At 48.9% G+C, this 27,367-nt stretch overlaps 2 protein-coding genes and 1 non-coding gene across 3 annotated transcripts in view; 2 read left to right on the top strand and 1 right to left on the bottom strand.

The window, feature by feature from the left end:
• Positions 1 to 23,711, top strand: part of CCDC61 (coiled-coil domain containing 61) — a 43,781-nt gene extending 20,070 nt beyond the window's left edge. The window contains exon 15 of the transcript XR_002646268.2: positions 14,417 to 23,711. The gene's annotated coding sequence lies outside the window, so the exon portion shown is untranslated. The remainder of the gene's footprint in view (positions 1 to 14,416) is intronic.
• The window catches only part of PGLYRP1 (peptidoglycan recognition protein 1), a 29,650-nt gene extending 4,647 nt beyond the window's left edge, over positions 1 to 25,003 (bottom strand). Inside the window, 7 exon segments of the mRNA XM_022585314.3 lie at positions 191 to 199; positions 2,003 to 2,124; positions 2,126 to 2,236; positions 2,238 to 2,300; positions 24,193 to 24,202; positions 24,600 to 24,705; positions 24,877 to 25,003. Of these exon segments, the coding sequence (XP_022441022.2) occupies positions 191 to 199; positions 2,003 to 2,124; positions 2,126 to 2,236; positions 2,238 to 2,300; positions 24,193 to 24,202; positions 24,600 to 24,705; positions 24,877 to 25,003 (548 nt within the window).
• On the top strand, positions 20,571 to 20,643 carry TRNAW-CCA (transfer RNA tryptophan (anticodon CCA)). Its single transcript has one exon. It is a non-coding gene; the product is annotated as a tRNA-Trp (tRNA).
• Positions 25,004 to 27,367: the final 2,364 nt, after the last annotated feature.

The following is a 27,367-nucleotide window of genomic DNA, read 5'->3' as shown; positions in this document are numbered from 1 at the left end:
GACTCGAGGGTTGGCGCTGCAACCAGACACAAACCCTGGAGCCCCAGCATCTGCCTCTTTGAGGTTTCCAATCCTGGCAGCAGATCTGTCAGGTTCAGTCATTCAACACGTCCTGCTTGAGCGAGTTTGATTTGGCACAAATTTGGAATTAACCAGAAGACTGGCGTTTTGGAGATGCGATATCTGTCACCTCAGTCCTCTGGCTCACAAGGTCACCAAGGATGCACAGAATGTGGGAACTCTAATACTGGGTCCTGAATCTGCCATTTGGGAAGGCAGACTCTCAGAATCCGGACTGAAGAGACTAGAAATACCATAGTGATATTGACCCCCAGGGCTGGGCCGGTTATGGTCCTGCCACAGCCCCAGCATCTGGCACAAGCAGTTGGTACTCTCTGTACATTAGCTAAATGGATGCATTTAATTTAAACTTCAAACCCCACCACCTGGTGGGTAGGCAGGAGCCCCATTTTACAGGTGAAGAAACTGAGGCTCCGAACAAGATGCGACAAGGAAGCGGGATTCCAAACATTTGGATCAGACTCTGAATCCTAAAATCTGAGAAACAAACTTCAGTTTGCTTTTCTATAAAGTGATTTAGACCAGAGGCTGTGGAGCCAAGCTCTGCTCTTCGTTCCTTCAGGGAAACGCTTAGAACTGGAGCGCCTGACTTTTGGAAAAATAATTTGAAGTTGGAGCCTTTGACTGGTAAAATCTTGAGCCAGAAGAGCTGGGGATACCCTTGAAGGCTTCCAGGTTTTTCCAAGCGAGGTCCTCAGGCTTTCTGGCTTCACCCCAGCCCTACAGAAGCAGTCTCTAAGCGTGGGGCCTGGGGACCTGCATTTCCAGTAAGGTGATTCTGGTGTTTACCAAGGCTTGAGAACCAGTAGAGTCTCTTGCTATAGAAGCCCGTGTGCAGGACCCCAGCCTATTACCCTGGAAAGGGAGCTGGTGGGCATGGGCCCCAGAGGCAGATCTAACCAATCCCTGCCCCTGTTTCTGCCCTCACCCCCCTACAGTCTGTTCTCCACACTGCAGCCAGAGGGAGCTTCTCATGTCCAAGCAGGCTCACATCCCTCTCATGGCTCCTGTCTTAGAGCAGAACAGAGGTCCTCCCCATGGCCCACAAGACCCTGTGCCATCCGGCCCCTGCCAACTCCTTCCTCATTTCATATCACTCTTCCCGGCTACCTCCAGCCACCCTGCCCTTTGTCCCTCAGGAATGACCCACTCACTCAGCCTCCTGGCCTCTACCTCTGCTGTACCCCCAGCTTACCACACTCTTCTCTCGGCTCCCATATGCCGGAGCCGCGTCAGTCACTCTGTTCCTTTTCTCCATCGCTTCTCTCACCATCTGAATTCATCTTTTTGACTTTGCTTGTTTCTCACCTGTTGCTGCCTGCTGGTCTTTAAATCCCTTTGGGCTAGATTCACACTGTTCATGGCTGTGCCCCCATCCCAGCATATGGCGCACAGCCTGGCACATGGTAATAGGCGCCAACAGTCCATGGATTTGGGGGCTCTCACTGCACACCAGGCAGTGTCCTAAGTGGTATTGGCTGGCTTAGTGATGGAGTGGGCCACGAACCCCCTGACTTTGCAGAGGAGGAAGGTGAAACTGAAGCTGAAAGAGGGTGAATGCCTGCCCCAGGGCTCAGCCAGCAGTAAACGGAGCTGGGACGGCAACCCGGCCTGGTGCTTAACGAGGCACCGGACTTTACCAAGGGAATCCGGTGCACAGGACATCTTCCTGTGTATTGGCAAAGTCTGTCCGTTCCTCTGGGGGCAGAGCTTGGACTGCAGCTGCTTCCCGTCCTCCTAGCATCTTTGCACACGCCCAGCCCTAAGCGGCGACCCTGGGGACAAACGAAGATGCTGCGCGGTTGAGTAAGGTGCCCGGGGTGTCGGCCAGGCGGCTCTAGAACAGGGTCCCTGCGGTCTCCTGGGCCCGCGCTCCTCCCTCTGCTCCAGTCCCGTCTCCAGCTTTTGCCTCTCCTCTCACTCCTCGCATCAGCCCAGCGCCCGCACGTGGTAGTGCTGCACGTTCTGGACCTGCTTCAGGCAAGAGGCCGGGGTGTCCCAGGCGCTGCCCGCTGCGTGCGACACCACCGCGTAGCGCACGGGCCCGTCTTAGGCGCTGGTTGCGCTCGGGCGCCAGGGCCTTCCACTCTCTGCGGGGCACGATGGGGATGCAGCTTACCGAGGCTTCTTGAGCCGCTCCGAGGCTGAGGACGGCCGAGGAGGGCCCAGGCGAGCAGCGCGCAGCGGCGGGTCAGGGCAGGCAGGGCGCGCGGAGATGGCTAGCAGCTCCAGGCTGGCTCTGCGCCTTTATCTGCCTGGGGGGCAGGGAAGGCCTTGCACCACACCCCGCGGGACTTCCCAGTGGGAACCCGGACTCCGCTTCCTTCTCTGGCAGGGCCCCAACAGGATGCGGTGTGGTCCGGTCCGGAGGGGGGAGACCGTGGTAAAGCCAAGGGGCCCCTCACCCAGCCGAGAGTGGGGATTGGGGAGAGGCACACAGGCCCTTGGGCACTTCGCCCCGTGGTTTCTGGAAGACCCAGGGTCTGGATCTCTGCCCTGTTTTGTCTCTCCTCTCAGTGGAGCATTGGACAGCTCACCAGGACTTAACATGGGAGGCAGGCGGCCAGGCCTCTTCTCCCATCCTCCTGCAAGGAGCTGAAGAAACAAAGGGGCCCATTTTAAAAACACTTCTCCTGGACCTAAGCCCGATGTCATTTAACCCTTGCAGCAAACTGAAGAGGTGACTAATGGGAAGCCCATTTCACAGTTGAGTAAACAGGCCAGAAGAGGGCTACTCACCTTGCTGCCACATGGGAGATAGTAGAGCCTGGTGGTCCAGAGCCCTCATTCAGAGCCAGGCTGCCTGAGTTTGAATTCTGGTGACATTCCAGTGTGTGAGCTTGGGCAAGTGACAACCTTTCTGGGTTTCAGTTTTCCCCACCTGCAAAATGGGGCTGATACTATAACGTATCTAACTCATGGGTCGATCCCTTAGAAGATGTCTGACTCATAGTGCCACGTAAGCATCACTGGGGTGGAGGTGGGGGGTTCCCTGGTGGCGCAGTGGTTGAGAATCCGCCTGCCAATGCAGGGGACATGGGTTCGAGCTCTGGTCCGGGAAGATCCCACATGCCGTGGAGCAACTAAGCCTGTGCACCACAACTATTGAGCCTGAGCTCTAGAGCCCGTGAACCACAACTACTGAGCCCAAGTGCCACAACTACTGAAGCCCACGTGCATAGAGCCTGTGCTCTGCAACAAGAGAAGCAACCGCAATGAGAAGCCCACACACAGCAATGAAGAGTAGCCCCCGCTCTCCACAACTAGAGAAAGCCCGCGCGCAGCAACAGAGACTCAACGCAGCCAAAAATAAAATAAGTAAATTAAAAAAAAAAAAAAAGCATCACTGGGACTTGACCTCAAATCTACCCTTGGTAGTAAGCTGACAGTTCCATTCTTTTTTAAAAAACTAAATTTTTATTTATTTATTTATTTATTTTTGGCTGCGTTGGGTCTTCCTAACTGTGCGGGGGCTTTCTCAAGTTGCGGTGAGCAGGGGCTACTCTTTGTTGAGGTGCGAGGGCTTCTCATTGCAGTGGCTTCTCTTTGTTATGGAGCACAGGCTCTAGGCACGCAGGCTCAGTATTTGTGGCGCACGGGCTTAGTTGTTCCGCAGCATGTGGGATCTTCCTGGACCAGGGCTCGAACCCATGTTCCCTGCATTGGCAGGCGGATTCTTAACCACTGCGCCACCAGGGAAGTCCCAGGACTCAGGACTTTATCCTCAGGACACTGGGCACCATGGCCAGGTCCTGAGCACGGAAGGAAAGTATTCAGGTTTGTGTCTGTGAATATCCCAGTATCTGCTGGGAGGAGGGTGGACAGGAAGGTTGAGACTAGAGTTAGGAGTCCAGGGAAGGTCCTGCTATAGCAGAAATATTTGTGCAATTACCAGAGTCTTGTTTTTTATCACCCATGGGGGCAGGGGTACAGCATGCTCCCCTCCCAACCCCACATCACCCTCTGGCCTCTGGTGTCCTTTCTCCTGCAGCCGCTGAGTAGCTCCAAACAGCAGATTGCAACATTTTAGTAGGTTAGATAACCACTAGAGTTGGTCATAAGCTATGTTATTTTTTAATTGAAAATATATAGATTAGGGAATGGATTTCAACAATTAAACATTGTGTCCTGAAACTTGCCCTCAAGGATGTTGGAAGCCACATAATAATGTAATATTTATTTTTTCCCAGAGAGCTGCAGCCTGTTGGTTAACAAAGTCTTGAATGGAGGAGGCTCAGGGCAAGGGTGGATTCCTCCTTTGATAAGCGCCACAGACTTAGCTGCCCCGTCATGTTTTACAGGTTGGGGCACATTGCTCATGACCTTGATTCCATTCGCTTCCTGTGATGGCTCCAGGCAGGACAGGACCCAGGCCTGGTTGCCTCTGCTTAAATCTGGAGTGCAGTAGATGCCTGGACAGCAACCAGGGTGAGGGAGAAAGGATGTTTTCTAGGGCAGGGTTAGTGTTCCGTCTCTGAAGAGGGACGAGCCCAGACTGCACTCCAGGGCCTGGAGCCTTGTGTCTCAGGGGAGCTGAGTCACTAAAGGGCAGGGGAGTGAAAGGAGATCAGGACAGGGTAGGGGGGCCTGGGTGCTGATGGGAGAGCAGTGCCATTTCTGAGATCTGTAGATACCAAGAGCCACTAACTCAACAGCGTTGAGACTTTGGGATGAGATAGCCCTGGGTTCACATCCTGCCTTGGCCCCTTTCTCAAGGTATCAAAAAATCCTTTGCACAAAGTCCTGTCCAATCCTACCACCAGCCCCCTCAGAGACTCCCATCCTACTGTGTCCACCATGGGACCTCACTGTCTGGGGACAGCTCTGTCTTCTGCAAGAGAGCCCAGATCTGGGAGGGACCTGGCTTGTGTTGATTGAGCCATCATTTGGTGTCGGGACCTGCTACTACTTATGGCTAGAGAAAGTTCTACTTCTAACTTCAAACAGCCATTTGTTTTATTCTTTCATTCTGTTCCCTGAATCCAAGGAAGACACTGACCCAAGGTCTTACTGCTGGTCAGTGACTCAGGCTGGACTAGAACCCAGGTCTCCTGAACCCCAGTCCGGGGGCCTCCGAACATCCCTGGCCCAGCCCATCTAGGAAGGACAGCCTCTGCTCATAGACAGCCCTGGGGAAGACCCAGGTTAACGTTCCCATGTGTCCCTTCTTGGGACTGGCAGAGCTGGGCTCCTGGATGTGAAACCCAGGGTGATGCTGTCAGTTCCTGCTCTCACTGGATTCCCCACTGGCTTCCTTGTTGCCCCAGGAATAAATAGACTTGATTTTCCTCCTGGCAGTATCTGGGTGTTATTTCCATCTGGCCTTAGGGAACCCCTCCCAGGAAACAAGCAGGAATGAGGTAGACTTTCAGGTGTATGGAGAGAAGGTCAGGTATGCAGAAGGGGCTGGGGCTCCCCAGAGCCAGCAGGTTCCTCCTCTGCTGGCTGATGGGGAGGCTACGTCAACCCTTTGCACCAACCATATCCCTGGGATTGCAGAAACAGACCCCTGCTCCCTGCAAAGTGACTTCAAGTGATGAAAGAATGGATGATCTGGCTTGACCCAGCCCTGGTTGGATCCTCCACATGATATAGTGAATTAAGAGCCTACATGTCATAGGAGTGGCTGGAGGAACAGGCTCTAGGCTGTGTCTCCATGAATGATACTCAGGACAGCACTCTTGAGCTGTGATCCAGGATCTGGACGCCCTTGTTTCTGCTTAGTGGCTTTTCAGCACCTCAAAGCTATTGCCTAAACTCACGGGTGCTGCTGGCGAAACACCTGGCTGTGATGCCCAGAGCTTCAAATACATCCAGAATTCCAGCTGCAAGGCCGTGTGGGAAAGGCAGTCTGAATCTTCCCAGCCTCTGTAGACAAGGAGGCCCTCAGTGGAGGGCAATGATGCCAAGCGTCCTGCCCATTCCTCATGGTTCCCCCTTGCCCCCAACTTATTATAACTGCTTATTACAACCCAAAATGTCTCCCACGGCTCAACCGCCAAGTCCTCAACTGTACGCTTCACCACTCTCTTCTCTCTTACTTGTGCCTCAGCATCAGTGTCTGTGCCCCCCACATCCACAAGTTGCAGGGTTCATGCATGATGGTTTCTGTCTGACCCTCTCCCCACTCTCTTCACGTGCATTCTATTCACTGCCCCCACACCACCCCCGCAGCAGCTTTCAGTTTAAATGTTGCCCGCATGAAATGTCCCTGAACTCTGAGGATGTGGTCTGTAACCTCATTACATCCTGATAGCACCTTGGACGTCTTCTCTTGAGCACTTTTCACAGCTTTTTGTGTGTGTGTGGCTTTGTTGTCAAGGAAGACACTTGAGAATTAGAGCCAGTTGTGCTTCTGATGCTCAGTGAGAAGGGAATGAGTTGTTTCTGGGACCAAACAGATCAAGGGTTTCAGATTTAGGTGAACCACACCAACCTTCGCTCTGCACGAGCAGTTGGGAATCAAAATCACGCTATAAAGTGAAGATACTCAGAGAAAGTATCATTCCAGAAACAGATCGAATTGGTCAGCACTAGAGGTGTGGACAGTTCCTGCTGTTCTTTGGACACACACCCCCCCCCCATTCAAATGTTTTTACTTTTCTTTTTTATGTGTGTGGAAAAATACACCTAACATAAAATTTACTATTTTAACCCTTGTAAATTGTACAGTTCAGTGACATTTTGTACATTCAAGATGTTGTATAACCATCACCAGAATATTTTCATCACCCCAGAAGGATAACCTCATATTCATTAAGCAATCACTGCCCATTCCACTGTCCTCCCAGCCCCTATAAACCTCTGACCTGCTTTCTGTCTCAATGTATTCACCTACTTTGAAGTTTTCCTATAAATTATGAAAGATGTGGTGGTTTGTGTCTGGCTTCGTTCACTCATCACAATGTTTTCAAGGTTCATCCATGCTGCAGCATGTATCGGCACTTCGTTTCTTAAGAGAAATAATATTTCATTGTATGGGCATACCACATCTTTTTATCCATTCATCATTTGGTGGACATTTGTGATGTTTCCACCTTTTGACTCTTGTGAAAAATGCTACTATGAACATTTATGTACAAATGATCGTTTGAACATGTTTCGATTCTTTTGGTTATAATCCAGGAGTAGATTTGTTTGTTCACATGTTTAATTTAGTGAGGAGTGAACAGTTTTCCACAGTAGTCGCACCACTTTGCATTTTCACGAGCAAAGTGTGCAGTTTGCAATGTCTCCATACCCCTGTGAACACACTTTTTTTTTTTATCATTTAAAAAGTACCACCATTCTAGTGGCTATACAGTGGTAATTCCTAGTAATTTTGATTTGAATTTCCCTTAAAACATGACTTTGATCATGTTATCGTGTGCTTATTGGATATTTGGATATCTCCTTGGAGAAATATCTATTAAGTCCTTTGCCAGTTTTAAAATTGTATTATTTATCTTTTTGTTATTCAGTTGGAGCTCTTTATATATTCTGGAGACTATATTCCAGATCCTTATTAGCTATATGATTTTCAACATTTTCTTTTATTATGTGAGTTGTATTTTCACCTTCTTGACAGTATCCTTTGATACCCAAAACTTTAAAATTTTTTAAAGTCCAATGTATGCTGGGGTTTTTTTTTTTTCCCTTTGCCTCTATGCTTTTGGTGTCATATCTAAGAAACCATTTTGAAATCTAAGGTCATGAAGACTTACTCCTATGTTTTCTCCTAAGACTTTTCTAGTTTTAACTCTTACATTTAGGCCTTTCATCAACTTTGATTTAGTTTTGTTTATGGTGTGAGGTAGAGGTCCAGCTTCATCCTTTTGCCTATGGATATGCATTTGACCCAGTCTGCCACATGTTGAAAACCTCCTCCCATTTTGTATGGTCTTAGGACCCTCATTGAAAATCAATTGGCCAAAGTCCATTTCTCCATCAGTCTGTAAGGACATTGTTGTTGAGCTGTCAAGGTGAAAAACTACCATGGCTTCCAGTTCTTTGACAAAACCTCAGATGTGTTCTGGCCAAGAATCTGTGATTTCATATTGTTGGAGCATTCATTGTCTCCCTGAGAGTTGAAAATGCAGATTTCTACAGAAATTACTTTTTAAAAAGAGACTCTTTTTTAAAAATTAATTAATTAATCTGGCTGCGTCAGGTCTTAGTTGTGGCACGTGGGCTCTTTGTTGCGGTGCGTGGGCTTCTCTCTAGTTGTGGCACACAGGCTGTAGAGTGCGCGGGCTCAACAGTTGCGATGCGTGGGCTTAGTTGCCCCACGGCATGTGGGATCTTAGTTCCCCAACCAGGGATTGAGCTCACGTCCCCCGCATTGGGAGGTGGATTCTTAACAACTGGACCACCAGGGAAGTCTGTCCACAGAAATTATGATTCTATAAAAGATTTTGAGGAGATGAGGAAGACTGGTATCTTTCAGAGTGCAAAGTGATTTTGGAATGCAAAGAATTTCTTTGGGTTGAGTTCTGTGGAAGTTTGTCACTTACCTGTGTTTCTGAACTATGAAACTATGAACTATGAATATCTGGGCTAAGGAATAGCTTCTCTTGATAAATAAAGAATTAACAAAAAAATCAATTGGCCATAAATGCATGAGTTTATTTCTGGAAACTCAATTCCATTCCATTGATCTATATGTCTATCATTATGCCGGTACCACACTGTTTTGATTACTGTAGCTTTATAGTAAGTTTAAAATTGGGACTTGTGAGTCTACCAAGAGTGTTCTTTTAAGGATTCTTTGAGGTATTCAGAGTCCCTTGCAATTCCATATGAATTTGAGAATACGCTTTCACATTACTGGAAGAAGGAAAAAAGTCATTGGGGTTTTGCAAGGGATTGCATTGAATCTGTTGATTGCTTTGGGAATAATCTAAACAATATAAATGATAACTGATCTGGGAGATGTGAAGAATATGAATGAGAGAATGGGAGAAATTGTGCTGGGTACTTGGTAAGCAATAGATGACTTTAGAGGTGATTGATGTGACCAAGATCGTTACCATACTAATTTGTTTTGTTGCCATTCTGGACAAAAAGTCCACACCAGATTTTAAGTAGATCTGAGGGAGAGGGGAGTAGTTTTTCCTCTGAGAGAAGCCAGTTGGGATCAGAAGATGAAAGAGCTGCTCCCCTGAGGGAGGCTGACAGTGCACATTTTTGCCTATACTTCTTTTATTTTTTTTAATTATTTATTTTTGGCTGCATTGGGTCTTCATTGCTGCGTGTGGGCTGCTCATAGTGGTGACTTCTCTTGTGGAGCACGGGCTCTAGGTGTGCTGGCTTCAGTAGTTGTGGCTCGCGGGCTCTAGAGCTCAGGCTCAGTAGTTGTGGCGCACGGGCTTAGTTGCTCTGCGGCATGTGGGATCTTCCCAGACCAGGACTACGAACCCCTGTCCCCTGTATTGGCAGGTGGATTCTTAACCACTGCGCCACTAGAGAAGCCATTTGCCTATACTTCTTTTCGCTTTTTTTGGGATGCATGATGCATGTATCTCAAAGATGCATTATGATGTAATGTCTATTTTTCCTAATAGATGCCGCCAGGCAGTCAGTAAAATCAAGAATAGAGAAGATTCTGAGCCCCATCCCAACTTGCTCACTCCTGGCAGGGCCCTGATGCTGTTGGTAGCCTGGGTTTCCAGCCCCCAACACAGGGTTGAGTCCTATGTTTGTGGGGTGGGGAAGCAGGGGAGAGATGGCTGGGAGGGAGGTCCTTCTGCAAAGAGGGACCCTGAGGCCTTCCCCAGTGTTTGAGATCCCACCAGGCCTTGCTGAGGAACAGTATTACAGGGAGGACAAGGGAGATGTCTGGAGAGAGGGAGAGGTTTGAACTTCAGGCGCCAGTTCTCAGTATGTCACAAAGACGTGTTGAGTTAGATACAATCTGAACACATTTTATTCCTTCATCCATTTATGATTTCATTCATTCATTCATGCATTCTTTCAGTATTCCCTGAGCACCTGCTCTGCCACCAGCCTTGTGCTATCTGATGATGGGGACACAGTGGTGACTTAGTCCCAGACCCTTTCCTTCTGACTCCCACGTCCAGTTGGGGCACAGGCAATAATGACCCAGAGTGAGCAGGTCTGGGAAGAAGGGCCAAGGGTGATAGGGAGGGCTTCCTGTAGGAGGGCACATCTGAGCTGTGATTTTAAGAATAAGCAAGAATTGTGACTGTTTCAGAGGGGGCTCAGCCCTGGGAGGGCGGAGGGTGGGACAGGGCGAGTCACCCCGTGGGCCTTGGTGAGGATTCGGGTTTAATCTGAGTGCACTGTGAGCCAAGAACACATCCTGAACAGGGAATGAAAGTGGTGAGACTTGGGTCTGTGGAAAATCCTAGTGTCTGTCTCCTGTGAGGGGGGTGGACAGACAGGAAGCAGGAAACCAGAGAGGATGCTTCTGGAGCAGAAATAATCATGCAATTACCAGAGTTCTAAATGTCTGACCTCTCTCAAGGGGGTGGGATGTATAGCACACTCGTTTCCCAGAGCCATTTCTTCCCCTGTTCTTCAGACCTCCCCTCCTCTTACAGCTGCAGGGTAGAAAAGTGTTCTCCGAACTGTGGGTCGTGACACTCCTTCAGGTTGTAAAACCAATGAATTTATCTTAATGAGTTCTTTGAGAATGAAAAGAGAATTGATGGAAGATAGAATCGTGTGCACTGCAGAGAATCTTAACTCACATAAGGATGTAATATCTATCTTTCCCAGTGAGTCATATACAATGGGTAATAAACACACATGATTGGAAAGACTCCAGGCACAGGCTTGTCTTCTGCTTTCCTCAGAGCCAGTGACTTAGCTGTCCCATCATGTCTTCCCAAAAAATAGGTTCAGCTCTCACATCCTCCATCCCAGGTGCTTCCTGGAGTGGCTGAAGGTAGGCTTGGCACCCAGCCTGGCATCTCTACCAAAAAGAGGGGCGAGGTAGGCCTGGATACCTGCCAGTTCCAGAGAGAAGCTGGTTGCCCAGGGCAGGCTTAGGGTTGGCATCCCTTGAGAGGAGCCCAGCCCCCTCCCCTCCCCCCATCTGGAGCCTCATCTCTCCAGGGGGCTGAGTCAGGACCTGGGTGGAAAAGTGAGAGGAGATCAGGGCAGGGCTAGAGGGTGGGTCTCAGAGGCTGTACTGGTGGGAGGACATTGAGGGCCAGGCCAGGGCTCCATGGACACTGAGAACACCAGACTCAAGAGTGATGAGGCTTCGGGGTCAGAGAGTCTTGGGTTTGAATTGCTATACTTTCTCAAAGGGCCAAATAGGCCATTTATAGGTAACACTATTCCTGTCCTTGTATAAGAGGAGGACTTGCTTTCTCATATTTGACTCTGACAGCATTTTTTTTTCCTTTGGCTGCTTCGAGTCTTAGCTGTGGCACGCGGGATCATCATTGAGGCATGTGGGATCTTTTGCTGTGGTGCGTGGGCTTCTCTCTAGTTGTGGCGCACCAGCTCCAGAGCAGGTGGACTCTATAGTTTGTGGCACGTGAGCTCTCTAGTTGAGGCGCCTGGGCTCAGTAGTTGTGGCTCGTGAGCTTGGTTGTCCCATGGCATGTGGGATCTTAGTTCCCTGACCAGGGATCAAACCTGTGTCCCCTGCATTGGAAGGTGGATTCTTTACCACTGGACCACCAGGGAAGTCCCTGAGCTGTTTTTCAGATACTGAAAGCCCCACCACGTGGAAGAAGTTAACTATTTGCTGACCACAAGCACATAGATCCCAGACCAGTTGGAACCAGAAGGTTGATAATGTTGACTCCCGATTTCCTCACCACCAACCAATCAGAAGAAAAGCTGATCGTGCACCCTACAACCCCTCTTCCTCATCCTGTCTTTAAAAATCTTTCACTGGAAGCCATTGGGGAGTTTGGGTCTTTTAAGCACTAGCTGCCCATTCTCCTTGCTTGGCGCCCTGCAGTAAACGCTGCACTTTCCTTCATCACAACCTGGTGTCAGTAGATTGGCTTTACTGCACACAGGCGAGCAGGCCCATGTTTGGTTCTGTAACACTAGGTGATGTGAGGACACAGTGCCAACTCAGTAGCAGATCCTGTGCCATCACTGGGAACACAGATCCAGCCTCTGACTCAGGAAGGTCAGGGCTGGTTGGGAAGCCATAGGTGGGGAAGACCAAGTGCTACCTGGAGAGAGTCTGCGATGATGATACTGGAGAAGCGGCATCTTCCCTGAGATTTCAAGGATGAGTTAGAATTGTGGCTGATTCAGTGAATCTGGAGCCTCTAAAAGCAGAGGGTGGGCGCAGGAGAGGGGCTGGAGGTGGCAGGGCTGGTCATCTCGTGAGGCTTTCAGATACTCTGGGTATGATCCTGAGCTCACGGGGCACTGTGGAGGGATCATAAGCAGGGGATGAAGGTGGTCAAATCTGTGTCTGTGGAACTTCCTGGTGTCTATCTGCTGTGAAGAAGGTGGACAGGAGAGTTAGTAGAAGCAGGAGACCAGGGAGAAGGCTTCTGAAGCAGAAGTCACCACCCTGTAGCAGGGAACTGATCACCCCCTTTCTCCTGACAGAGGATGTGGTAATTCCACCTCCTCTTGCAGGACCATTTCCCCGTCTGCTCTCTGGCCCCATCCCTTACAGCAGCAGGTAGAACAATATTTCCCAAGGAAAAGACTGGGGCATCCTGGTAGGATGTAAAGCCAATTCACTTGGGCATAAACAATAGTATGTTTTACTTGTATAAGAATAGACTAGAATACGGGAGAGTGTGCTCTGAACAGGATGCTGTGCTACACTGTTTAATGCACTTTCTCCTGTGACTGTGTATAAGCTACATAATGACGTAATACCTATTTTCCCCAGTGAGCCACAGACAAGTGGTTACAACATTTGAGAAAAGAGAAGGTTTGGAGATCACCTCCTCTTTTCCTACGAATCACTAATGGGCTTCCCTGGTGGCGCAGTGGTTAAGAATCCGCCTGCTAGTGCAGGGGACACGGGTTCAAGCCCTGGTCCGGGAAGATCTCACATGCGGCGAAGCAACTAAGCCCGTGCGCCACAACTACTGAGCCTGTGTTCTAGAACCCATGAGCCACAACTACTGAAGCCCGTGTGCCTAGAGCCCGTGCTCTGCAACAAGAGAAGCCACCGCAGTGAGAAGCCCACCCACCGCAATGAAGACCCAACGCAGCCAAAATAAAATTAAATTAATTAATTAATTTAAAAAAAAATCACTAACTTACCTGCCCCATCACGTGTTCTAATAAAGGGGTTTGAGAATTCCCTGGGGATCCAGTGGTTAGGTCTCCATGGTTTCTACTGTAGGGGGCGTAGGTTCCATCCCCGGTCAGGGAACTAGGATCCTGCATGCTGCACTGCATGGCCTAAATGAATGAATGAATGAATGTATAAATAAATAAATAAAAGGGTTCATCTCTTTGGTCCTCAGTATCAGGATTTTCCTGGAGGAATGCAAACCTGGTTGTCTCAACCAAAAAGAGAAGTTAGGTCAGGACTGGATCCCAGCCAGGGTGAGAGACAGAAGCACAGTCCCCAGGCCAGCATCAGGGTTAACATCTCTGTGGAGGGAGGAATCCAGCCCACCCTCCCTGGCCTGGAGTCTGATCTCTCAGGGCAGCTGAGTCAGGCCCTGGGGTAGGAAAGTGGAGAGAGATCCTGACACTGCAGGGGAAACTCAGAGGCTGTGCTGTTAGGAGGGCAGCGGGGACCAGGCCAGGGCTCGATGGACGCTGAGAGCCCCTGGTTTGACAGTGATGAGGCTTTGTGCTGGCATCCTGCTTCTATCCCTTCTCAAGTGTCATAAAAGCCATTACACACAGCACTATGCAATCTCACCACCAGCTCCCTCAGAGGCCCCATCCTATTCGGCCCACCTTGGTCCTCTCTGTGTGGGAGTGGCCCTGTCTTCTGCTCCTGAGCCCAGCTTCGTGAGGCAGGGCCGAGGCTGCTGAGTGGAAGCTGTCTCAGGCGTTGGGACACTCTGCTTCTACCATGTCTAAAAGATTCTGGGTTTCTGGACAGTAAGGGTGAGATCAATTGGCCAGTTATTGAATTCTCTCAACCCGCTCCCTGGATTCAAACAAGATAGTGACCTGAGGTCCCATGCTGGTCAGTGATACAGGCTGGAATAGATCTCAGGTCTCCTGAATCCCAGTCCAAGAGCCTCCAGACCCTCTAGGAAGGACAGGCTGGACCTGGTCAGGCACCCCTGAACAAGACCTGGCTTGTCCTTCCCACAGCTTTTAGTCAAGGATGGTGGAGCTGGGCTCCTGGATGTGAAACCCAGGAGGATGCTTTCAGTTCTTGTTTTTTTAAAAAAAGATATTTATTTATCTATCTATCTATCTGTGCCAGGTCTTCGTTGCGGCATGTGGGATCTAGTCCCCTGACCAGGGATTGAACCTGGGCCCCCTGTGTTGGGAGTGCAGAGTCTTAACCACTGGACCACCAGAGAAGTCCCCATCAGTTCCTGTCTTCATGTACTTCTTCGCTGGATTCCCCTTTGCCCCAGGAATAAATTGATTGAATCTTCCTCCTGGCAGCATCTAGGTGTTATTTTTATCTGGCCACAGGGAACCTCTCCCAGGAAACAGGCAGGAAAGAGGTGGACTTTCAGGATTACAGAGAGAATGTCAGGTGCGTAGTAAGAGGGGCTGGGGGTAGGAAAATGACCTAGAGAAAGGCACTTGTTTTCTAGGACTTACAAAGGCCTTTGAATGCTTTCGTTCATTTATTTATTTATCATGCCCTTGGGTCTTTGTGTCTGCGCCTGGGCTTTCTCTAGTTGTGGCCAGCACGGGCTACTCTTCATTTTCAAATTGTATGAAAAACTGGTTAGAATGGCACTAGATATATTTTTATATATTGCAGCATTTTATTTTTTTATTATCAAGGAAGTGATATTTTAATTGTCTTAACATCTTTATTGGAGTATAATTGCTTTACATTGTTGTGTTAGTTTCTGCTGTGTAACAAAGTGAATATATGTATACATGTATCCCCATATCCCCTCCCCCTCCCCCTCCCTATCTCACCCCTCTAGGTGGTCACAAAACACCGAGCTGATCTCCCTGTGCTGTGAAGTTGCTTCCCACTAGCTAGCTATTTTACATTTGGTAGTGTATATATGCCAATGCTACTCTCTCACTTCGTCCCAGCTTACCCTTCCCCCTCCCTGTGTCCTCAAGTCCATTCTCTACATCTAGTGCAGCATTTTAAAAAGAAATTCTTCCCATCCAGGAGTATGATCTATTTTACAATATTTGGTAAGTATCTTCCTCAGGGGAGTATTATGTGGTATTGTCTATGGAAGATAAAGTAACAATTGTCTGTCTTTATTTCTGGATTTACACAGAGGACTTTTTAAGAAAGAACTTAATTTGCATAGACATTCCACACCAATGTATGAAAGTAATATCATTTTTTAATCTTTGTATTTTTTTAATTTAAATTTTATTTTATATTGGATGGAGTATAGCTGATTTACAATATTGTGTTTGTTTCAGGTGTACGGCAAAGTGATTCAGTTATACATATGCTTATATCCGTTCTTTTTCAGATTCTTTTCTTTCTTTTTTTAAAAAATATTTATTTATTTATTTGGTTGCACTGGGTCTTAGTTGTGGTGGGCTCCTTAGTTGCAGCTCCAGGGCTCCTTAGTTGTGGCAGGCGGGCTCCTTATTTGTGGCATGCGAACTCTTAATTGTGGCATGCATGTGGGATCTAGTTCCCTGACCAGGGATGGAACCCAGTCCCCCTGCATTGGGAGCGTGGAGTCTTATCCACTGCGCCACCAGGGAAGTCCCCAGATTCTTTTCCCATATAGGTGATTACAGAATACTGAGGGACTTCCCTGGTCCAGTGGTTAAGACTTTGCCTTCCAGTGCAGAGGGTGAGGGTTCGATCCCTGGTCGAGGAGCTGAGATCCCACATGCCTCAAGGCCAAAAAACCAAAACATAAAATAGAGACAAATATAAAATAGTAACAAATTCAATAAAGACTTTAAAAATGGTCCACCTCAGGGCTTCCCTGGTGGCGCAGTGGTTGAGAGTCCGCCTGACAATGCAGGGGACACGGGTTCGTGCCCCAGTCCGGGAAGATCCCACATGCCGCGGAGCGGCTGGGCCCGTGAGCCATGGCCGCTGAGCCTGCGTGTCCAGAGCTTGTGCTCCGCAGCGGGAGAGGCCACAACAGTGAGAGGCCCACATACCGCAAAAAAAAAAAAAAAAAAAAAAATTAAAAATGGTCCACCTCAAAAAAAATCTTTAAAAAAAGGAATATTGAGTAGAGTTCCCTATAGTATACAGTAGGTCCTTGTTGGTTATTTATTTTACATTTAGTAGTGTGCATATGTTAATCCCAAACTCCTAATTTATCCCTCCTCCCCACCTTTCCCCAGTAATATCACTTTGAAGTAAAGTGAGAGGTATTAATAGGCTCAAATTATTAAAAGTAATCAAAGTTAATTTCATGGATAATGAGACAAATCATAATCACGTGTCACTGGAAAGGATGCAATAAGAAGACTGAATCCCTTCTGCGGCATTCCTACCAGAGGTGTATATCCTGTAGTGAATGATGAGAAAACATCAGACAAACCCAAATCGAGGGATGTTCTACAAAGTAACTGGCCTGGGACTTCCCTGGTGGTCCCGTGGTTACGACTCCGTGCTTCCACTTCAGGGGACGTGGGATCGATTCCTGGTCCGGGAACTAAGATCCCACATCCTGTGCGGTGCAGCCAAAAAATAAAATAATAATAATAAAATAAATAATAACTGGCCTGCAAGCTTCAAAAGGGTGAAGACCATGAAAGTCAAATAAGACATGACAATTAAGTGTAGTGGGTGGTTCTGACTTGGGCCCTGTTGTTATAAAGGGGGACAATTTTTGAAACCTGAATGCAGTCTGAGGCTTAAAAGGTAGTGATGTGTCATGTGAATTTCCTGATATTGAAGGTAGTTATGTAGGAAAAGTGGCCCTTGTTTGCAGTAATTACGCACAAAATATTCAAAGGTGAGGTGATGAGGCATTATGTCGGCCGCTTACTCTCAATGGCTCTGGAAACCAAAGCGAGGTAATAATATTTGTCTTATAGGATAGATGTGAGGATTAAATGATATGATGTGAAATCTTGTAACATTCCTTGGCACATAATATTTCACTAAATTGAAGGTGTTCTTATTATGTAAAATCAAGACACTAAAAATATGTAATCAATGTGACCTTTACCTGTAGCTATTTCTTCACAAACACACACGCACACACTTTTTAGGTATGTATGTTTGAGTGTGTATATCATCACATCCACCAGGGGGCGCGTCAGGCTTAGGTTACGGCTTCACTGTTTTTTAGTTTAGGTAGACCACTTGTTCTCATATGCTTTGGTCTCAGAACGTCTTTATGCTCTTAAAAAATGTTGAGGACCCCCAGAGAGTCTTTGCTTGTGTGGGTAATATACAATATGGTGTACTGTTCAATCAGCCTTCTGAAAAAAATCCATGATATGATGTTTCTATGGTGTAAATACTTCATCATGGCCCATTTCACGCTATCAAAGTTTTAACAACTGGTACACATGATCTTAAATTTAACAATTCACTCTCCCAAGCCAGTAAGGGCTGGCACCAGCACACCACAGGGTAGTTATTCATATTTACCTTATATAAATTTAAACTGATAATTTTTAAAGATTTATTTATTCGTTGAAAAGTAGCAATGATAAATCCATTACATGTTAATATCAGAGCAATGATATCATCAGACATCACATAGCTTCTGGAAAACTTTACCTTATAGTAGGAAGAAGAGGAAAGCCAATAATATCTTAGTATTCTTATGAGGATGGTTTTGACCTTGTGGAGCTCATGAAAGGATCTCAGAGGCTCCCAGGGGTCTGCAGACCATACTGGGGAATCACTGGCTTAGTAATATAATATAATATAGTATATCTTAAATCTATTCAATCCAGTACCCCCTTTAAAAATAATAGATTTTTATAGTATTCCTTTTATTACCAGGAAACAAAATTCATGCACAGCATAACTTATTTGTACATATAATCTCTAACTTAAAATTATTGCAATACGTTATCTGTAGTTTAGAAAAGAAACAAAAGAAAAATACACTCTAGAATCCTTTACTAGACATGTGTGTTTAGGAATGAAGCATGTGTTTGGTTTTTAGAAAGGTGGTTTGTGTATATGGCATATATGAGGTCAGCCCAGCTAGGCTCAGGGTGGCTCCTGGAATCAAACAGATCAATATTTCCGCAGTGAAATGTGGGCTGTTTATCCCACCACAGTGGGATAAATATAGATTACCAAAATAGCCCAGGTCGGGTCAGGTTTTGCTGTCAAGTACACTAGACAACAATCTCTCCTTTTCAGAGCTATTTGGATCCTGGAATTGTGGATGACTGATGGTGAGCCTGTAATCTATGATTAAATATGGAGTGTTCCATTAGGTCAGTGTTCTCAGACACTACAGGGCCCGATGTTCCTGCTTTTGATGAATTATAAGTTTAGATTTAAGGTGAAGAAGACAAGATTCAGTCAGATTTTTATCTTTATATTTGACATTTTGAAATAAGGGCTAAATAAAAAACATTCATATGTCTATTAAGAGAGAAACCAAAACAGAGTGACCAGCTAGATTGTCTGGGATTCAAATACCCTAAGGAGGGAGAATGTCAGTGATATGATTCTCTGACATGGTGAGCACTCCTAATACCAACTTTTGCCCCAAACAGGGTATGATCTTCCCTTGATTCACATGTAGTTGCTTTCCTGAAAAATTCAGAGTATATTAAAATAGTGTAAAATGTTTGCTGTTTATATGTAAAATGGGAGCCACTGTAGCCTAAGATGATCCTTAACAGATTCTTCCTGCACCTACGAACTCGGGCAGGAACCCAGGAAACCCCTCCTGGTCTGGGCTGCACAGTGCATTGCAAGAATCTGGGTTCCCTGGCCCTGGCCACCAAATACCAGAAGCCCTACAGATTTACATACATCTCCCGGGACTGCCCCAGCTACTGGGTCTTGCTCACTGAAGGAGGGATGTGCCAGGGAGGTGGGGTCTCAGGGCGCTGGGAGGGGCCTCCTGGCCTCCCAGAGTGGAGCGACAGATTCTCCTGCAGGGGGCGCCAAAGCGCTGAGCACGCGAGCAGGGGACTCCGGCCACAGTGCAGAGGCGGGGCAGTTACCTGCATCTACACCAACATACACATCAGCGTCTGCATAGGGAACCATGACATGCAAGAGACTTTTACATGTGTGTGATTATAGTCGTGCGTGTGTTTCACATGTTTTATTGATGACAGGTGCCCTTATTTACAGAACCCAGATATGGGTCACTATCTGTGTGTGCAACAACATGCATCCACGTGCTAGCATCAACAAGCAGGCTCACATCAAGGCATGCCTAATGCCAAGACATATATCTTGACCATGGCATGTACTGACACGTCTATTTGTCAGAATCCACGTGTTGCTACTGACTTGTGTGTTAATGGCAGCCTGTTACATGACACCTATATGTGTGACATCAAAATGCACATGGACATGTATGCATGTGGACGTGTGGGTAGTGACCGTGCCTGTCTGAGCCTTGTCTGTCCACCCTCCAGGATGGAGCCCCTTGGCTGGCAGGGGAGTGGAGATTTGGAAACAATCATCCAATCTACCACAGGGTATATTATTTTTTTATTAAATGCAGTTTTCAGAAATGACTCTCTGAGCCACAGGGAAGTTAAATAACATGGTCAAGGTCACACAGCTGGCACGCGATGGAGCCCAAAGGCTGGCTCTACAACCATATACTGAAACCACGAAACTATAGGAAAATAATGGAGCCCACCTAATGGGGCTGTCATGATGTTCCAGTCAAAGCAGAACAGCACTGGGCACAGAACCCTCGCCCTACTTACATCCATCATCTGATTCCAGGTTGGCCTTGGCTTGAGTTTGGAGGGATTTTCTGCCCCTGGCCGTGTTCCAGGAATGCCAGCTGACCTTTATAAACCCATACTATGAGGAGTCAGAGCCAGGGGAAGGGAGAGCAGAGAGAAAATCAGATCACAAGAGGCAGCAGTAGAGAGGTTAGGAGCAATTCCCCCCAGTCTTGGGCAGTAGGGAGGGTGAGTCTTACAGAGGTGAATAAAATATCTGAATAAAATATCTGAGCAGATGTACAGAAAACAGTAGCCGGAGATGCTGACTCGTCAGATTGGGTGTGTGCCCGGTTCTGGGGTTTTGTTGCTGAACCCTATTTCCCTGTCAATAAATCAAGCATTTTCTCTCCAATATCCCAAAGCCTAAGACTCTACCTCCACGGTGCTGCTCATAGCAGAGCTCCAAGTTGTTCTATAAAGAGTGTGGGAGAAAAAAAAAAAAAAAAAGAGTGTGGGAGATATTTCTCCAAAATGGCCACAGTAATATTTCCAGTTCCACGTGCTCTTCCTGTGGAAGCTTGACTTTTCCCATCAAGAAGTAGAGTCTGGGGACTTCCCTGGTGGTCCAGTGGTTAAGACTCCATGCTTCCAATGCAGGGGGCCCGGGTTCGATCCCTGGTCAGGGAATTAGATCCTGCATGCTGCAACGAAGATCCCGTGTGCCACAACTAAGACCCGGTGCAGCCTAATTAATTAATTAATTAATTTTTAAAAAAAAGAAGTAGAGTCTATTTCCCTCCACTGGGCAGGACTTTGTGATTGCCTTGATGAAAAGAAGTGACACTGCATGACTCCCAGGGCTAGGTCATAAAGGAGACACAGCTTCTGCCTGTCTCCTCACTCACTCTCCCTCTCCCTTGGGGCTTGGCTGCCATGATGTGAGGAAGCCCAAGCAGCTACATGGAAAGGTCACATGTAGATGTTCCAGCCACAGCCCCCAGGTGAGGTCTCAGCTGACAGGCAGCATCAACCACCAGGCATGTGACTGAGGAAGCATCAGATCATTCCTGCTGACAGTCTTTAAGCTGCCCCAGCTGATGCCAAGTGGAGCAGAGATGAGTTGTCCCCACTGAGCCCTGCCCAGATTGCAGATTCATGAGCAAAATAAATCTCGTTTGGGTGGTTTGTTTTGTAAATGAGAGAGCTTCCAGTTCTTTCCAACCTGTGGGGAAAGAGGACTTCATTCAGACCTAACTCAGATGTCACTTTCCTGCTCAAAAGCCTTCTATGTTTCTATCTCCCTCAGGGTGAAAGCCAACACATAACCTAAAAAAAACTCACCCTGCATGATCTTTCCACACCACTGTCCACTTCCTCCCCACATCATCTCTCTGATCTCATCTCCCAATCTTCCCATCCATCCCTCTGCGCTAGCCACACTGGTCTCCTTGCTGATCCCTGAACTTACCAGGCAAATCGCACCTCAGGACATTTGCACTGTTTTTTTTCCACCGTAGATTAGCCTTGCCCATTCTGGAACTTCATGGAATTGAAATCACATAGTAATTCTCTTTTGTGTCTGTCTTCTTTCATTCTGCATAATGATTTTAAGATTCATCTGTGTTGTATGTGTATCAATAGTTCATTCTTTTTTCTTACTGAGTAGTATCCACTGTATGGGTGTACCACAGTTTGTTTATCCATATCAGTATAGTAATATGTTGATGTGTGGGTGAACCTCAATATCTTTTCAATCCGTCTCCTCTTCTTTACCCCCATTGCCCCTTCTCTGGCCCAGGCATCTCTTCTTTACACCCAGATCTGCACCCCAGCCTCCCTCCTGTTCTCTGACCTTCAGTCTCACCCCTGTTATCCACTCTCCACATGGCAACCAGAGGAATCTTTTTAAGGCACATATTGTGTTCCTGTCCTGCTCAACACTCTGCCATGGCTCCCCAGTGCTCCCAGGATATTGCCCAAACTTCTTTCATGGCTTTCAGATCTCACCTGCATGCACCATTCCACCATCACTGCCCACCTCCTCTCCTTACACTCCACGTTGTAGCCACAGGTACCTTTCAAATATCTCAAGGTCCCAAGCTCTTTTCTTTGCCTCCAAGCCATTGCATTCTCTTCCCTCTGCCCAGAATACTTTTCTCTCTCCCTCTCTCTCTCTTTTTTAATAAATTTATTTATTTTATTTATTTATTTTTGGCTGTGTTGGGTCTTCATTGCGCGGGCTTTCTCTAGTTGCCGCCAGCGGGGGCTACTCTTCCTGGCGATGCGCGGGCTTCTCATTATGGTGGCTTCTCTTGTTGCAGAGCACGGGCTCTAGGCGTACAGGCTTCAGTAGTTGTGGCTCGCAGGCTCAGTAGTTGTGGCGCACGGGCTTAGTTGCTCCACGGCATGTGGGAATCTTCCCAGATGAGGGCTTAAACCCGTGTCCCTTGCATTGGCAGGCGGATTCTTAACCACTGCGCCACCAGGAAAGTTCTCTCTTTACCTTCTTCACTCTTATTCATCCTTCAAGTCTCTGTTCAGAGGTCTCCTCCTTAGGAAACCTTCTTGACAACCCCCCCAGGCTGGGTGAGGTGCCTGCACCGAGCTCCCATAGTTCCTGGTGGCTCGGATCACTCTGCATTTTAATAATGTAAAGCTCTCCCCTAAGCTTCAGCTCCAGGAACAAAACTTGTCTCTCCAGAAAAACAAGAACATATCCCTTTTTTAAAAAAAAATAATTAATTTATTTAGTTTTGGCTGTGTTGGGTCTTCGTTGTTGTTCATGGGCTTCCTCTAGTTGCAGCGAGCAGGGACTACTCTTCGTTGTGGTGCGCGGGCTTCTCATTGTGGTGGTTTCTCTTGTTGTGGATCACGGGCTCTAGGCGTGCGGGCTCAGTAGTTGTGGCTCGTGGGCTGTAGAGGGCAGGCTCAGTAGTTGTGGCGCACTGGGCTTAGTTGCTCCGCGGCATGTGGGATCTTCCTGGACCGGGGCACAAACCCATGTCTCCTGCATTGGCAGGCGGATTCTTAACCACTGTGCCACCAGGGAAGCCCCAAACAAGAACATATTCTTTTAGCAAAAATTGGAAATCATTTCGAAAAACACATTTCCCATATCACCTTTGCTGCCAGGAACCATCAAGTGAAGTTTAACACTAACCTAGATCATAGATGCCTGGCACATCTGTGTATACAAGTTTTAGTCCTGTTTTAATGTTTGTTTAACAAATGTCAATTTTCCTTGGGCACCGTAAATCCTCAGATCGGCTATCTGCTATGACTCAGATAGCCTCTGCTTCCTCGGATAGGACCTGCTTCTCCTGCAGCCCTTCCTAATTTTGACCTCTCGTTCACATGTCTCTGTACTGAGGCTCAGGAGATATTCTCTCAGTTTATCAAGATTCTTTTGGGGGTAAGCAGCTGAAATCAACTCAACTAATCTAAGCACAAAGTAAATGAATAAAACAATATTTAACAACAACAGCAACAACCAAAAAACCCATAATGGTTCTAAGATTAAAATGGACTTCAGGTATGGCTGGATCCAGGCACTTAAGTGCTAGTGTTAGAACTGTCTTTTACAAACTTTCATTTCTGCTTTCCTCTGCATTGACATTCAGCATAAAGCTTCTTCTTTCATGGTAACAGAGCCCCATGAGCTCCAGGCTCACATCCCACCAGCTTGGCAGCTCCAGTAGAAAGAGAACCTCTTTTGTGATAGTTGCAGCAAATGTCTCAGGGTTGGTTCTCACTGGGCTAGATTAAGTCACATGCCTTCCCTGAACCAATCACTGTGATCAGAAAAACAGAATAAACTGGCTAGGTCTAGTCCCTGGAGCTGGTGAGGGGAGGGTTATGGCCAGCCCTATTCAAATTAAATAGACTGAGAGGGGAGAGAAGTGGTTCCCCAAAAGAAAACTGAGTGGGACACTAGGGTGGGCAAAAACCACAGACTTCTGCTATAGTGTCCTCTTCCCTGCCCAAAGCTGCATCCTGAATATTGGTCTGCTATGGATTAGAACCCAACCACCACCAACACACACACACACACACACACACACACACACACACACACACACCCTGTTCCTTATCCAATTGTAACACTTTCACCACTCCTTGGTGACCTTGTGCCTTTCCCTTCTTACTTCATTGGTAGAAAGATCATTTCTCCGCTCTTTTGAAAAGTGGGTGTTATTGAGTTTTACATATTTACTTGACATAAACTTGATCACTCACCAGTGAGAACCTGAAAACGGAGTTAGAGAGGCAAGGAGGTGGGGCTGGGGTACAGAGGGTGCCAGACCGGAGGAGTGGGGAGCAGAGGGATTGGGCACGAGATGGAGGGGTGAAGGTGGAAGGAAGGGGCTCGGGACTGAGAGGGAACGATGGGGTACAGAGGGGGGAGGGATTGTTGAACTGGGGTGGGGTCGGGAGTTGGGGGCGGAGAGGAAAAGCGGAGGACTCAGTGGATAGGGAAGGGGTGGAAGCGGAGCTGGGCGACTCAGGAGGCAGGGCTGGGCCACTGGAGGGGGTGGGATTGGAGGTCGGAGGGGCCCACCCGGGGGTAGGAAATGGAGGAGTGAGCCGGGGGTGCGAGTTAGAGGGTGGGGGCTGGAGTGAACTAGGTGGGTTCAGAAGAGTACTGGTGTCGGAACTTGGCGGGAGATACTGGGCCAGAAGGCGCGGCCAGCCGACCTTGCTTGCAGCGCGCTGGCGACACTGCTGAGAAGTCCGCGGCAAAGAGTGTGGCTGGGGGGTGGGTGGGTGTATTCCACTGCACCCGCCCCCTCTACACACACACACACCTCTCTCTCTCTCTCTCTCTCTCTCCCCCCCCCCCCCCGCACCCCCCCCCCGGCATTCCAAGTCTTCGTCTCTTGTCCCGCCTCTTTCATGGAAGTGACAGACCGGTCAACCAACCAGAGCCGCGGGCCGGGCGCTGCGCAGCCAACCGCTCGGCGGGGGGAGGAGCTGGGGAGGGGGCTCGCAGGGCAGGGGAGGGGGCTAGGGGCCTCGAAGGGCTCCGGAGCGGCGACTGGCGAGTCATGGCGCTGGGGCTACAGCGCGCAAGGTACTGGGCTTTGGGGTCAGGAATGATAAGAATTGGGGGGGCTCCTCTTCCAGCGACCCCTGAGCCGGGTGGGGAAGGCGCGGGTGCAAGCCTAGGGCCACTCGGGCGCGCGGTTGGAGACACATCCCCGCCGCACCCTCCACCCTAGGGGACTGCAGGGGTGGGGGCATTTCCCCAAGTCCAGGCTGCCACGCCCCTCTAGCCAGGAGCGACATCTGGGTCGTGATCCCAGATTTCCTGCTGTTCCGGGTTCGCTTCCCCTCCTGACTGGGGTTGAAACTTGGGGTCCCCATGGAATCGGGGGTGGTTGCATTTGAGCAGTTCCCAGGCTTCTGCGGGAGGCATTCTCCCTCCACATACTGACCCTTCTGGCCTCCGAGACCCCAGAATTGAGGTTGTTCTTTGACACCAGACCCCTAGGGTCCTAGGGGATCCGGGGTACCCCCAAATTGAGCCTTCCCAGATATAGGGAGTCCCTTGGACTGCGGAGTCAGCTTCTGAGTTCAAGAGAAGAGAGATCCTCTTTAACTGGACCCTCCCTGACAGTCTCCCAAACCTTGAGTTGCCTAGAAATAGGCAGAGATGGTCACCTTTCAGAAGCCACCTTGGGACCCTTCCCAGGGGCCTTTTGGAAGGTAGGGTCACCCTGTTTAAGAACAAGAAAACAGCCTGACCCACTTCCCAAAGTCTAGCCTCTTATCTGACTCCTCCACTCCCACCCAGTCCCTGTGACAGTGGGAAGGGGCACCCAAGCCTTATTTGGGGAAGACTCCAGAGAGGGTGCTGTGCCTGATTCAGTGCAAGCTGTGGGAAGCGCCCCCTGCCGCAGAGCCCAGCTGGGGTCATCCCGGACAGGTGGTGGGTTTCTGTGTTCCCTTCCCAGCAGGTGCAGATTTGCTGGGGCAGCACAGGGAACTCGTGCTCTGGGTCCACTGCCAGGGGGTCCTATCTGGCCATGTTTTCATGGGACCCCCGGAAAATATCCCACACCCTTGGTTTCTCCTGTCCAATCTGAGGCGTCCAGGAAGCCTCACCCCCTTCCCTCCTCCCTGGCTTCGCAGGTCTGATTGGATCCTTCCCCACCCCCATGTTTTCACTCCCCCCACTTATACACCCCCCAATTCTATTCTAGTCTCTGGCTCTGGGCCTGCCAGGGAACTCTATCCCACCCCTTCTAGGCCAACCCTGGTCTAGCCCCTCCCAGCACCCCTTCCTGCCTAGGTGGGGGCCCCTCTTGGCTGAGCTGGGGCGCTCCCCCCTCCCCATCCAAGGCCAGCCCTCTCCTGTGGTGTTATCCGAGCCCACGCACCACCCACTCATAACTCGCACCCAGATCCCGGCCACGCTCCATCCCCTCTTGCACCCCTAGGATGGCGCTAGGGCCAAAGAGGTCAGGGTGATGGTGAGCGGGTCCCCCATACTCCCTTACCCACTTCGCTTCTTCCATCCTTGCCATCCCACCCCAGGCAAGGGTGATTCTTGGGAAGTCCCTGATGGGCATTCGGCCCAGGGTGCCCCTCCGGTCAGAGCGTTCCCAGAGAACATAGGGCTTTGGGTACAGGCACCCCACTGGATTATCATGTCCTTAGGAAGGAGCAGAGTCAGGGGTAGAGAGACTCCCACCGACCCCTACCCCAAGTCCCTTCTCAAACCCAAACCCTCTCAGGCCACCTTGGCGCAATGCCAAGAGGAGTCCCTGCATGTATTCAACCTAAGCCCCCACCCAAATCCTCTACACTTTTTGCAAGACCCCCAGTACCCAGCTGAATATCAGGAGGGAGAGGCCCAGGAGCAGCCCTGAACGTGGGGAAGGGTGTCCCCGCTTCTCCATGCCTTTGCTCTCGGGTGGCAAGTTCTTCAGGGCAGGGAAGAGGTGGGCTTCTCCCTCTCCTGGTTGTGGGGGGGGCACCAAGCCCTAGTCCCCATTCCCAGGCCTTACCCTGGGGCCTCCCAGCCTGGCTCCACCCCCGTTCTCTACTGGAACACAGAGGAAGGGTGGCAGGGTTCCAGCTGCACGTCCCAACCTGGGCAGAGTGCCAAGGGGACGGACCAGGGCTGGGCATGGGGCCAGCTGGGGAGACTGGCCAGCTGGGGAAATCTGGAGGCAGCAGTGGTGGGACAAGGGGAAGGGACTGGGGCCAATGGACAGAGGAGGGGTAGGACAGGGGTCCGTTGGGTGGCACGCCCACCAAGGCATGGCATTTAAGAGCACAAGCCCCAAAATCAGGGTTCAAATTGCAGCTCACCCGCTTCCTGGCTTGTGTGGCTTTGTGCCAGCAACTGCTCTCTGAGCCTTAGTTTTGTAGCCTGGAAAATGAGGGTTATACCTCCCCTCCCCTG

Source organism: Delphinapterus leucas, chromosome 20, assembly GCF_059928025.1.
Source record: "Delphinapterus leucas isolate spDelLeu-1000000601 "Yukka" chromosome 20, BTC_Dleu_Yukka2, whole genome shotgun sequence".
NCBI classification, from domain to species: Eukaryota; Metazoa; Chordata; class Mammalia; order Artiodactyla; family Monodontidae; genus Delphinapterus; species Delphinapterus leucas.
The sequence above is the reverse complement of the archived record's forward strand: the minus strand, read 5'-3'. Positions and strand labels throughout refer to the sequence as shown.